Consider the following 12,290-nt stretch of genomic DNA (forward strand, 5'->3'; position numbering starts at 1 on the left):
AACAACGAAGAATACTGACTTCCATTACAACTAAGCGCAATGCATCTATCCTTAATACCCTTCTCGTGGTAATTTTAGTGACCCAATATGATGCAAAAATTACCGCGTACGTATTGTATTGCAAAACCAAAGTTGGATTCATTGATGTTTCAGCGAGTTATCTTTCTTGGTAAAATCAATCTGTCAAGTGTGGGCGGGGCTTCGATAGCTCGATGCTGGGCCAGTGAGTGGGGTATTGAGATTGTAGCCTACTAATTCTGGTGTCGTGGGATGCTGTTTGGATCCTGCTATCTCGCATTATGGCGCTAATATGAATGGCACATTGGGTGTCGCTCCTATAACATGGGCTATAGGCCACTGCTAGGTAGATAATATAGTGCTTCAATGAGTATTGTGGCGGTACTAGCGCGGTTTACTCCAATTAGGTACGAGAAGTGCTCTATATTGCTATTATAGGGCATCAAGACCTACTACCGAACGGTGTATTTGTTAATGCCAGCGACGCGCCGCCATCAACTACTAGCGTATGCCCATTCACGTAGCTTGAGGCTGGAGAAGCGAGGAACGCTACGGCATCCGCAACCTCTTCAGGCGAAACCATTCTACCCATGGGTAGATCACCAAGCATGGCCTTTTTCACCTCAGGTGCCGCGTCGAGGAATTTATCCATCATCGGTCCTGAAACGTACGATGGCGCAACGGCGTTGACCCGAATACCCCGCGCGGCGTTTTCGATAGCAGCAGTCTGCACCATCCCTTTAACAGCGTGCTTCGCTGTAATATAATTACCCATTCCAACAAAAGCGCCTTCCGACCCAAGCGACGTAAGCATCACAATCGCTCCCCTAATCGGGGTCCGGCCAGCGATTGTTGGCGCGACAGTGTCCTGTTTATCCATGACACGCAGTGCAGCGCGAGTCAACAAGAAACATCCGATGTTGTGTATGTCATCAAGCCTGCGCCATTCCGAAAGGGACATGTCGCGAATTGTTGTCTGGTCTGCGGCACCGACCTACATTGGATTTTAGCTAAGAGATCTAGCATCGCGAAGAATGAGAAGACGAAAACAACTTACACCCGCGGCATTGATAAGTACGTCAATACGGCCATAAGTTTTGGCAGCTTCATTCACCAAGCCATCAACAGCTGCTTCGTCGCGGACATCGAGTGAATGTGCCGTCACGTTGAAATCCCCCGAATTGATGAGGCGCCTGTTTTCTCGGCACAAGGCCGCCGTCTCCTCTGCAGCATGGAGATCCAGGTCGGCGCACACCAATATATTAGCGCCCAAAGAAACCAACCTTAGGGCGACTGCTCTGCCGATCGCACCGCCTGCTTATTATAAGTACTAGATTTTCTTGCACAACAGCATATTGTGCAAATACGCTGATCGAAGGAAAATGGGGTACCTACCGGCTCCCGTCACAATAACGACACCTCGAATATCCATTCTTATTGATATTTTCTGTGTAAATGGTGGATCGCCTCAACTACGGCGACATTTGTTTTAAGATATATGGATTGGGTTATCGAATGGGGAATCTGGGGGATTTTTATGCAAGAATTCGGCACGGTCGGTAAGAACCAATTTCTCCATGAAGAACGCGTTCCGCTTTTATTCAAGACGGTATTTGTTGTTCATACGAGCCATCCTTGATGACAATCGTCCCCTCTATTTCCCGATTGTATATCAATTGTGAGGTCGACATTTGGGTCGATTCGCACCCATAGGGCGTGGTTCGGTAATGCTATGTGTACCCTGCTCAGCGCCCGTAAATACGGAAGATACGCGCTGAAGCTCACTATCACACCAGCATTTCTAGGTACGTAGCGCCCATAGCTCCAGTGGTCAATAAGAAAGTTAGGGCACATGTATGCTCCCAGCTACTCTATTGTAACAGGGTTCAACGCATATTAGGTAATCGTTCATCGCTAACTTTCAGCGCACTACAGTGAACTACCCCCCGCCACGAGTATTCTACCCAGGAGATATATTCATATAAGTATTCGACACCAACGACCATAATACTTAAAAGCCTGTTGTGAGTCCCATGGGATCTTTGGAGGCATACTTAATCCCGGCTCAAGATATAGTTGCATATATTAATGGGGGGAAAATTGATAGCAAATTGATAGCAGTATGACACCAATGCGGCCAAAATAGTAGCTGGGCGGCCCCCAAGCGTATGGCCTAATGGGTGTATATGATAAGCTGAAAGTTTCTGCGTTAGGTACAAAATGTGATAGTCTTACCGCACTAAGGGCCATGATTACAGGAGTATTTATATCGCTCCGTCGCTCTTCGGAGGTAGTAGACCCCTCACGACAGCCGCTAGGATTCAGGGCGCTACTTATAGCTTCAGGAATTCACTGAAGTTTAAGAAGGTGGAGGAAGTTTTAATTCATTCTAGGTAGTCGTAACGTCTTGGCTATCGACTTAGGTGGGTGGTACACTATTTTATAAATTTATATATTTTATAAGATGAACGCTTCGTCATTAAAAAAGCACACAGCGAAGAAGCCGACGGCCTATCTCTAGGTACCTAAGTAAAAACACCACGGAGGTCCATTAATCGCGGTTTCACGGCAGAATTATATTCTATTTCTCAACACCACCCAATCCACCATCTCTCCGTATAATTACGCTTGGTTTCTTGTCATCTCCGTATAAGTCTAAACTCCATCCCAATATGAAGTTTATCAAATTTGATTTTCTTTCGGTACCAAGAAATGTGCCTTGTTGAGAGATAGGTAAAACTACTGTTGGCGGCATAATCCCAGTATGGTTAACCCCTATTTCGACCCGAACTACAATCCTTATCCTCCGCATGTTCTGCTCGGAACCGGGGTACTGTTCATTATTATTCCCATTCTTTCCGTCGGACTAAGATTCTACACGCGATGGGCGAGTGGGACAAAAGTGGGTGTCGACGACTGGATCACGATTCCATCGATGATTATCTGCATTTTATTGTCGATAACTCAAATAATCGGTACGCTGACGACTCAACAAGCCTTGCTTTACGCAAATCTAACTAACCATTGCTACGTAGCAACCACGACCGGGGGACTTGGAGGTCACCAAGAACTCATTGACGGCCAAATTGGCCACACGGATCAGCTAACCGCATACGAAAAGACAAAGTACATCTACGAGCTTCTCGGGACAAGTGGTCTATGGATTGTCAAACTATCAGCACTTCTCTTCTATCGCAGAATATTCTCGGTGGGAGTCTATCGTACCGTAAACAACGTTTTCATCGGTTTGACAATCGCCTGGGGCATCGCGTTCACCTTCGCCGTAGCTTTCCAGTGCACGCCGGTGTCAACACTATGGGACCGCCTCGAGCCAGAATTTGGTACGGCGTGCATTGGCGGGCCTTCGTTCTACCTTTCTCTAGCTATTTCGGATTTAATATTGGATATATCTATCTTCATTGTACCTATTCCACACATACAGCAGTTGCGAATGCCCCGGAGACAGAAAGTCGCAGTGATTGGCGTCTTTTTACTCGGATCTGTGTCAGTAAATCCCTCTTACCCCTGACCGAAACTGACCATAATAGTGTAATCGCGATAGGCATCACGCGCGCCATTATTTTCGGATGGGTCGTAGCATTCGCCACAGTCCACCCACTGGCCTACTTCTCCGACATAACTTGGTACACAACAGGAGTATTATTCTGGCACCTAGTGGAAAACGTAGTTGGTTTGCTTGGATGCTGCCTGCCAACTTATGCGCCGCTATTCAAAAGCTTATTGCAGAAGCGAAAAATGACGGATGATTCTACAGAGTCGTCACATAGAGGCCCCGACAAACGAAGACGTCCATCACTACACCTCGAAGATGAGGCAGCACCGGCATTGGGGGATAATTTGAGCCATTCGTCCAGCTACCGAATCAGCAACTACAAATAACCATCAATAGGCCGTTACACGGAGACGGCTCGGTCGCTTAGGGATCATTAATAAATGCCGGAAAGATATAATAAGTTTTTATTCATAATTAGTAGCCATGAACAATTCATTACATGGCAAGGTGGAATGAATATATCCCTTGTAAGTGAAAAGGGGTAAATACCAACTGGTGAATTGAATAGGGGGTAGCACTACATATATCTCGTATCACGGGGATAAACGCCAAGGCAAAAGAAAATACAGTGAAATAATCATCTTCAAAGTGAGCCAGTAATAATTAGACCAACTTTAACAAAAGTAGGTCAGTTTATGAATTTATAGCACGTCAATCGAAGGTTTAGGAAGTCACTAAGCCTATGAATTAAAAACCAAGGCATCGTTATAGAAATCAAGGTTGCCTATGTACCTACTCAAGTCTTATATGCGCAGCCATAGACCCCATATACCAGCTAGAAACTCCGTTGCACCTTCGTCCGCAATCCAGCCATATAAACAACCATCCAAGCTTCAGATATAATCCTGTTCTATCTTTCTGCTATCACTATCTTGCTAGTGCTTCGTATGTGTGGAGATGGTTTAACGGATGTGTTCGGGACGGGAGAATAATAGAGACGATTCGGCGCGGCAAGTTACCTGCTTTTTTATCAGTCCCAAGGGCCTCCTATGATACGTAGAAGAATGTTTGGACTAACCTAGAGCATTCCATTCGTATTCCTTAAACAGGATGATTCCGCGACAGGAAGTTGATAGTTTCAAAGCAAGTCTTTAGTACCCTATTTCTTTGCAAAAGTCCGGATCGCTGGAGAGTACATATGGTCCAGCGTCGTAAGTACCCGCTTTCTCGACCGTTCCCTTAATTTGAATATCCTCCATGGTTGGCATGGCATTCGGAAATGTGGCTTCGATTCGAGCACGATCCCACCACCTACTATCAGTATCTGCTAATGTAGGAAACTGTATCAGAGGAGACTCTGTCGTCGACTCGTAAACGAAGTGGAAGAACCAACTGTCGATTGGACCACTGTCTCCTGGCGTGAACCTTTGCATTAAGTGGTCGATACCAAGAGTTCGAATGGTGATATCGTGTTCAGTAGGCCTTAGCCATGTACAGCCCGCCCAAATATTAACGCTGTAGTGTATTTTACGGAACGGACGGGGATCATACTGTTCGTCCTCCTCGAACATCTCCTTCATTGAGTTAATTAAAGTATCCCAATCATTGATTTCATGGAGATGACGCAATCCGTATTTGATGAACCAGCCTCCTAACTCATTTACGAAGTCGTCGTAGTTCTCCGCCTCCCACCCTTGGGGAGTAGGAGATAGTTCACCAGCAAGGTATACTATACAATGTTAGTGAAGGGCTTAGTAGGGATTATGGGGTCCAGAACTTACTCTCGTTGTACCGGAGATGAAAGAATTCGTCAATACCCGCGACAATCTGGTTTTCCCAAGGGGCAAAGTAGTGCCAGAACATATCGAACGGCATATCATTCACTCCTTCCGGACCAGGTTCGCCAATGAAGAAGGGGAACAGCTCTCTAGCAATTTCTCTGATATAAAACGCCTGCTGAATCCTCGTAATCTCGGATATCGAGGGAGGCGCCATAGGGGGTTGCCCTTCGTGGCGCTCGACTTTTGAAAGCGACAAGTTCATAAACTTGAGAGTCCACTCTTCGACAATAGCGTGAAAGCTAAGGATCTCTGGAATCATCTCTGAAACTAGTTTGAGGGTAGCTTCCTTTCTTTCAATCGGTAGGCGCCAATTGTTGCGGTCAAGGTATCGACGCCCGAACGTGTGAATGTTGTTATAAAGTTCTGGCAGGCTTGGTAGGGGCCACTGTGCCTTCCAATCGGTGTGGTTGGCAGCGTAAAGGGCTACGGCAAATGGTCGAACTCCCTTTGGGAGTGAATTGATTACATTTTGGAGGATCGTGAAGTTGATGTATTTTTCGTGGGTGCGACACACTTCACGCAAGCGCTTATTGGTAATAGAGAGTCGCCGCACCGAGTCGATATCAAGTTCTCCCATGATTCTCACCTGCAGCTCAGAAGGCATGCCGGAGAGCGTCGCTTCATTTGGGGAACCCATCGTGTCCAGGGGAGGGAGAGAGGGCGCAAGTGAACGATTGTGATTATTGTGACAGGGAAAAGAAAATGAGAAAAAGGAATCGAGGGAGTGTGTTCAAGGATCGATCTTGGACGTCCACAGGTTGTAACGGTGTGCAAAAAGATGTCGAATCACTATAGAATACTGGTAATATCCGTGAATTCTTTGAGGAAAAGAGAGAGGGAGAGAGAAAGCGGCCTCCTTGTTTTTAAAAGGTAAGCTGAAAAAAAAGGTGTATTTGGTAGCTCGGACCACTAACACGGCGCGTTAAATCGCGACTTCCTAGGAAGGAGCTATATATCTAAAGAACAGAAAGATTGAAGAGTGCTATAGTGGTAAATACGCTAGTAGGAGAACCGCCATACACAAGTTCTAAGCGCCGCACCTACCACATGCCATGGTAGGTAAGAGCAAGAACGACTGTGTACGTACCTAGGTAGGCAACAATACACTGTGGGAGTTGCGAGTCCTGTAGGTACGTATGGGTCCCTACTAGCGTTCATTAAAAGGTGTTGAGAATTCTAGCTAATCGTAAAAGCTACTGTATGTACCTATCTATACACCCAGATACATATGTACCCAATAGACCCCCTAGGTCTCTACCTACATTTGAACCTAGGTAGATAGCTATTTCCAATGATATGCCCCATAAGGTAACCCAAAGTCGCTACAAGATACCTAGGGTCTGACTCTTCCTCTAATACCGATAAGATTCAACCGTACCCCTGTGTAAAATATATACCTACCTGGGTAGCTATTCACCCCCCTCTTTAAAAACAACCTTAATCACTTGGTCTCAAGACCGGAGGGCGCAGAAATAGTTTATCATCCTAGTATGATGTCTGTTTAGTGGTATATGTTAAATTGGCCTCTTATACTATACGAAAGTATATAATATCAAGCTATGCCTACCTAGTTCTTCATGACAAGTCGACACGAACTTCTGGCTAAGCCCAACTCGAAAATCTTTCTTTCACCCATCAAAGTATCAATTCTGTCCTGATCCCAGCCTCTCTTCGCTGCCTGCTCTCTGACACGCTGCCCAACCCTGCGACTCCAGATTTCGTTCTCCGAAGGTCCATCTCGCGTCAGGTTGTATGCAACCCTGATCGGTCCACGCTCAAATGTCAGGCTTAACGGGTACGAGCCAGCAGTTTCCCAGTGCAGGATACCCGCGATCTTCCCATATCGTACCAGTATATTGCATCCACTAAGACCAGGATGGACGAGAACAAGCGGTTCCTCTTCCACCTCACTCTTCATAAAATTGGCACGGTCATGATGAAGACGTTCGACAAGTTCCGGGACCGTCAATCTATAAAATCCGAATGGATCCTGCTTGGGTTCGTACTCTTCATCGTCTTGCTGGTCTGCGAAAGCTCCGTTACGCACGGCAATGTCTTCATCAGTATCGTGGGTGTAGTAGTAAATTTCGCGGTCGTAGCAGGCAAGAATGTATTCCTTCATCGAATTATACGGACCAATGTTGTAGCATCCCCTATCGTGGAACTCCCTGCGGCCTTCGAAGATCTTGTTATACTCTACATTGGGCGCAGAGGATAAGTCCGTAGGGTTTAAACCACCGATCTTGTCGAACTGAACTTCTGCAAAGTCAACAACAATATTGGCGATAGTTTCGGACATACTCTCCTTCTGAGCTTGACTAAGATTCATCCACTCGTATAACAAAGGTTTGGCATCGATGTACTCCTCGACAACCCAAGAAGTCTCACTCTTGTCCGTGGCGTTGTAACAATACACACGAGGAACAGGGATATGGGGGAGCCTTTGGGCTACGAAACGTCTGAATGCAACATCATTCGTAACTTGGTTCGGAAGGAGACTTTCGAAGTCATATTTTGCGATCCGTAGGACAAATCGGTCAATGGCAGGACCATCCGTGGTGACCTATGCGTCGATTAGAAAAATATTTGCATGGCATAATGGGTTAAAACATACCCGGAACTTCCTTTCCGTCTCAACAAGAACTGTCGGGAAAATCGGGACATGCCACCCAATATTAAGGATAGTTAACTTTCGTACTCCTGGGAGTTTGTTTAGTACCCTTGGCTCATTAGGTTCGAGGTACCAACAAGGGATCTCCCTCAAATTAGGAACAATAGCACTAAACAGGTTTTTGAGAGTATCTTGCTCTGTGTATTGGGAGAAAGCCGCTCCTCGGGCGGCGTTGGGGGCAGTATTAAATGAAAACATATTGAAAAGCTTGGCTAGTTATCTGTATACTCTGATACATTCTAAACTTGCTTGGCGACCTAGGTAGGTAAGTAGGCAATTATATAGTGATCTAGATACTGAAATATACTGAGATAAACACTAAAAGAAGTGTTATTTTGGACAAAGATAACTAAGAACTCTAATGCGTTAAATAGAGAAACGTTTTTCTTATACTGTTTAACGAATCGCATTGTTCTAAAATCATTTGACGATCACATCGCACTGATTTACGACTTGTAGAAGCTTGAAGCTTACACGATAATGGCAATGTAGAGACGGCAGAAGTTATGAATAAAATTGATATTATACAAATAAATAGAAGTATAGTATAATATATCGGGTGTGTTCTTTGTGTGGTTATTTGCGTATTGGGGCTGTGGCATTCAGTCCCCATCTTGTAAGTTGGTCAGTACGTGCTTCATTGCACATGTAAGCCGACTAACGCAGGTTTTTAAACTTACCTGAGTATCTAAGTACTCAATGACACATTTAGTGCTACTATGAAAATACATTAAGTATATTCCTGGGTGCCCTAAATTGAGGAGTTGAACTCCTCCACCATGGATGTCCTGAGGGGTATCACGTGATTTGCCAGAGGGTATAAACTCACTTCCGTTTGGACTAGAGGTTAGTTGTTTAAGATGGTACGTACACAGAGGGCCTATAAGTTGCGGTGTGAAATGTGGTATCATTACGACTACCTACTCGCCGTCGATATTCCTTGCTAAAATAGACTAAGTAAACTCATCTCTCCCACCACGAAAAAAACCAATGCCACAATCAAATAGAATCAATTCTACTTCTCAGGCTGCCCATAGCATAACTTTGCCCCACCAGCGTAGACGTATTGAGCTTCGGGCTCTGAGGTAACCTGTGTTCCGGGAGTAGACACATACTGAACCTGTGATTTGCCGTAATTATTGCCCTGTACGGCAGGGACAGAAACAGATTGCTCTCGATATTCTACTGACGTTGCCACTGCTCCCCCAGGAGTAGAGACTTGTTGTCCCCTGAACTCAACAGATCGCACTTGTGACCCCGGCGCAGGCGAAGGCTCCTACTGCTTGCTGCCACCGCTGCTACCGCTGCTGCTGCTTCCATAGCCCGAAGAGGACCGTTTACCGGAAGACGAAGTATAGGTAGAACCGCCCTGGCCGTCGTTGTAGTAAGTGCTGCCATTGGGGTTGGAGTAGTAGTATGAGCCATCACTGCGTTTCGGTGTTAGTATTGAGAGATCGCGCTAGGACATCAATACAAATAGATATAGGTTGGGGCTCTTACGTGTTGGAGTAATGGTATGAGTTCGAGTTGGAGGCACTGCTGCCGTAGTCCCGGGCGCAGTAGTGGTTGCCCTAAGTGGAGTTAGCTATAAACGATCACACAGAGAAGTTGGTGGGGAAATGCCGGAAGCGTGGGACACGAATGATCTGTAGACGTCTCCGTATACCAGTTACTTACCTGGCTGTTGTGGCCGGAGCTCTTGTACGAGTAACCGCGGTCGCTCATCTTGATTGAATGATACAATTGAGATTGTAATTGTGATTGTGATATGGAAATGTGAAATTTGGGTGCCAGAAATTGATTGACGATGCACAAAACCGAGAGTTGTAGTTGAAGATAGGATTAAAGAAGAAGATCAAGAAGAGAAAGGAGAGGGGAATCTCGTCGAACAGCCTGCGTGGTAATAGACAAAGTTCCTTGGGAGGTCCGTGACCAACTTTATCGCAATTGCTATTTTACCAAGGCGTTCCCTGTCGCGCTTGCGTTAATAGTCTAAAAATGACGATAGGGGCGCATAGAGCGGAGCAGTGTGGTTTTATTAACTGGCTTGCTCACTGCTGGTTTCCTTTGGGGGGGTTTGTAAACCCGGGGTAGCTACGTGCAGTTTGGGGTCGGTGAGTAACATCCCAATTTGATATTGGACTGTATCCGGAAGCTTGCATGGAGGATGTGTTACACCCGATTCAAAGCCGTCGACGTGGCCCGATACGTGGGGGAGAACAGCCTGCCGACGGTGACGATACTACTTTCACTGCACAGTGGATAACCGTAGATTGTGGGGAAGATTCAAATGGCCAACCACTACGCAGCCTTGGGAGGAGTAGGAATGAAAAGAAGGGAATAGAATCGCTGTTGGTGCGAACGATAATTCTCCTGCAGGTGACATGTCAAAACCTGCTTTGTTTGAATTGAGTTGCTCCTGATTCTTTCTATTTGGTATCTGTCTATTTTATTTGCCAACAAGCACGCTGACGCATAATTCTATGCCATGAAGGCGACTAAAATTTGGCGGGTATCAGTCAATTAGTTCCATTTTCGGCTTCAGGCTTGCCTTGGGCAGCTCCCTCTCGTTCATCCACTTCATGCTCTGCGAGGAACTTCTCCGCATCCATGGCTGCTTGGCAACCGGTGCCTATAATTCACGCACGTTAGTATTTCGATTATAATCTCATCAATGAAATAAGTAACATACCTGCGCTCGTGATAGCCTGTCTATATCGCTTGTCTTGTACGTCACCAGCAGCGAATACACCCTCAACACTCGTCAATGGTGTGCCGGGCTTGGTGATGATGTAGCCCTCTTCATCAGTATCTAGTTGCCCTTTGACCAAAGTCGTGGCCGGGTCGTGGCCGATGGCATAGAAAAGACCATTGGCCTCTATTAGCTGTCGCTTTCCGCTGACGGTGTCCTCAATGACCATCTGGGTCATCACTTTGTCATCTCCCCTAACTTCGACACCCCGAGTATTGTATCTGACGGTGATCTTGGGATTCTTTAATAGTCGTTGCGCCATAATGCTGCTGGCTCGTAGTTGATCTCTTCGTACGAGAACTGTCACGTGGCTACCGTATTTCGTCAAGAATGTGGCCTCCTCGGCAGCGCTATCTCCACCACCAATGACAACTAAGGGTTTGTTTCGGAATATAGGAACAGCACCGTCGCATACAGCACAAGCACTAATACCATTCTGCCAATATTTCTCCTCGCCCGGAAGACCCATTCGCTTGGCCGAAGCTCCTGTGGCAATAATCACAGCGTCTGCGGTGTGTACCTCACCAGGTGACCACTCCGTCTCGTACTTGAATGGTCGTTGGGAAAGATCGAGCTTGGCAACGGTTTCGGTGATGATCTTGGTACCAAATCGTTCGGATTGTTGTCGCATAGCATCCTATCGCAAGACAACGGAGGTTAGTATATCCAACCCACCATTTTTTTTTTTTCAAGTAGAACAAATAACTCACCATCAACTCGCCGCCCATAATACCCTTAGGAAAACCGGGAAAGTTTTCGATATCGGTTGTAGTTGTCAATTGACCACCAGCAGCGATACCATTGGCCATGAAACCCTCGTACAGAACGGGATTCAATTCGGCACGAGCGAGGTAAATGGCGGCCGTGTGGGCAGCAGGCCCGGAGCCGATAACCACCACCTTGCTGTGCATTTTCCTAATTGCTAACTTTGGTATCTGATTTGATTGTCCTGTGTATTTCTGAAGACCGTTAGATGCAAGTGCTAAGGCCGGAACTACGGATGCGCCTGCGCAAAGTGTTCTTTTTATTGTTCGTGAAAACAGCTTGGTGGTATTTTAAAGGGAATAGTAGGACAAAAAGGTAAGGGAGGGCGATTAGGTCGGTTTATGTACGTATCGGCAGGCTCGGAAGGCGTTCGGGAGGAAGGCTGTCGTACTACTTCTTATGATAATAACACAAGAACTAACGAGAAATATGTCGAGTCACAAAGTCAAGTGTGTAGACTTTAGTAAGACGAAAGGATTGAAATTTTCTAGTTATTCCAAATGCGGCTCTACATGTAGTTCCGAAAATAGCTTCAGATTTGGAATTGACTAGGCACGAGAGAGAAGTGAATTCTGGTTGGTGTTTCGGTGATTCCAGAAGGCGTGAAAAATAAAAAAGACCCCCGCATTATTCAGCAAGGTCCCCTAAGAATTTCCCCTGATAGTATTGTTCCGGACCGGAGCTGACTCGAGATTGCCCCGCCATCTCCTGATTGATTAGATCATCTAC

The 12,290-nt window shown here is 46.1% G+C and overlaps 6 protein-coding genes across 6 annotated transcripts; 1 reads left to right on the forward strand and 5 right to left on the reverse strand.

Annotated features, from left to right (window-relative positions):
- Positions 1-434: 434 nt before the first annotated feature.
- F4822DRAFT_392653 (short-chain dehydrogenase/reductase SDR) lies at positions 435-2,147 on the reverse strand. The gene is made up of 4 exons (XM_051457229.1): positions 1,954-2,147; positions 1,414-1,823; positions 1,076-1,332; positions 435-1,012 (listed from the first exon to the last, which is right to left on the reverse strand). Exons 2-4 carry the CDS (start codon positions 1,448-1,450, stop codon positions 461-463), a joined length of 846 nt encoding a protein of 281 aa, XP_051318718.1. The 5' UTR covers positions 1,451-1,823; positions 1,954-2,147; the 3' UTR covers positions 435-460.
- Positions 2,148-2,782: 635 nt separating this feature from the next.
- F4822DRAFT_441687 (uncharacterized protein) lies at positions 2,783-4,010 on the forward strand (the record flags this gene model as incomplete). Its single annotated transcript, XM_051462891.1, has 3 exons — positions 2,783-2,993; positions 3,054-3,522; positions 3,567-4,010. 3 exons carry the CDS (start codon positions 2,783-2,785, stop codon positions 3,916-3,918), a joined length of 1,032 nt encoding a protein of 343 aa, XP_051318719.1. The 3' UTR covers positions 3,919-4,010.
- A 673-nt stretch (positions 4,011-4,683) lies between these two features.
- On the reverse strand, positions 4,684-6,010 carry F4822DRAFT_441689 (uncharacterized protein; the record flags this gene model as incomplete). Its single annotated transcript, XM_051462892.1, has 2 exons — positions 4,684-5,261; positions 5,314-6,010. The coding sequence occupies 2 exons, from the start codon at positions 6,008-6,010 to the stop codon at positions 4,684-4,686; spliced, it is 1,275 nt and encodes a 424-aa protein (XP_051318720.1).
- A 930-nt stretch (positions 6,011-6,940) lies between these two features.
- F4822DRAFT_426148 (kinase-like domain-containing protein) lies at positions 6,941-8,242 on the reverse strand (the record flags this gene model as incomplete). The annotated part of the gene is made up of 2 exons (XM_051460491.1): positions 6,941-7,936; positions 7,988-8,242. The coding sequence occupies 2 exons, from the start codon at positions 8,240-8,242 to the stop codon at positions 6,941-6,943; spliced, it is 1,251 nt and encodes a 416-aa protein (XP_051318721.1).
- Positions 8,243-8,931: 689 nt separating this feature from the next.
- Positions 8,932-10,148, reverse strand: F4822DRAFT_392654 (uncharacterized protein). Its single transcript, XM_051457230.1, has 3 exons — positions 9,722-10,148; positions 9,545-9,615; positions 8,932-9,471 (listed from the first exon to the last, which is right to left on the reverse strand). Exons 1-3 carry the CDS (start codon positions 9,767-9,769, stop codon positions 9,321-9,323), a joined length of 270 nt encoding a protein of 89 aa, XP_051318722.1. The 5' UTR covers positions 9,770-10,148; the 3' UTR covers positions 8,932-9,320.
- Positions 10,149-10,371: 223 nt separating this feature from the next.
- F4822DRAFT_392655 (thioredoxin reductase) lies at positions 10,372-12,155 on the reverse strand (the record flags this gene model as incomplete). Its single annotated transcript, XM_051457231.1, has 3 exons — positions 11,507-12,155; positions 10,737-11,433; positions 10,372-10,676 (listed from the first exon to the last, which is right to left on the reverse strand). Coding segments are annotated over exons 1-3 (1,007 nt in total), but the record flags the coding sequence as incomplete, so codon positions are not given.
- Between the last annotated feature and the right edge of the window lie 135 nt (positions 12,156-12,290).

The sequence above is a fragment of the Hypoxylon trugodes genome (genome assembly GCF_022578975.1).
Source record: "Hypoxylon trugodes strain CBS 135444 unplaced genomic scaffold F4822scaffold_2, whole genome shotgun sequence".
Classification (NCBI taxonomy): Eukaryota; Fungi; Ascomycota; class Sordariomycetes; order Xylariales; family Hypoxylaceae; genus Hypoxylon; species Hypoxylon trugodes.

What these genes read in the sequence shown, in the direction of transcription:
- F4822DRAFT_392654 (XM_051457230.1), bottom strand. Translation starts at nt 9,769, where the DNA reads ATGAGCGACCGCGGTTACTCGTACAAGAGCTCCGGCCACAACAGCCAG. An exon ending in GCTCCGGCCACAACAGCCAG is followed by an intron (nt 9,616 to 9,721) that starts GTAAGTAACTGG and finishes AACTCCACTTAG; the next exon opens with GGCAACCACTACTGCGCCCG. An exon ending in TCATACCATTACTCCAACAC is followed by an intron (nt 9,472 to 9,544) that starts GTAAGAGCCCCA and finishes ACCGAAACGCAG; the next exon opens with TGATGGCTCATACTACTACT.
- F4822DRAFT_392653 (XM_051457229.1), bottom strand. Translation starts at nt 1,450, where the DNA reads ATGGATATTCGAGGTGTCGTTATTGTGACGGGAGCCG. An exon ending in CGTTATTGTGACGGGAGCCG is followed by an intron (nt 1,333 to 1,413) that starts GTAGGTACCCCA and finishes TATAATAAGCAG; the next exon opens with GCGGTGCGATCGGCAGAGCA. An exon ending in TACTTATCAATGCCGCGGGT is followed by an intron (nt 1,013 to 1,075) that starts GTAAGTTGTTTT and finishes AATCCAATGTAG; the next exon opens with GTCGGTGCCGCAGACCAGAC.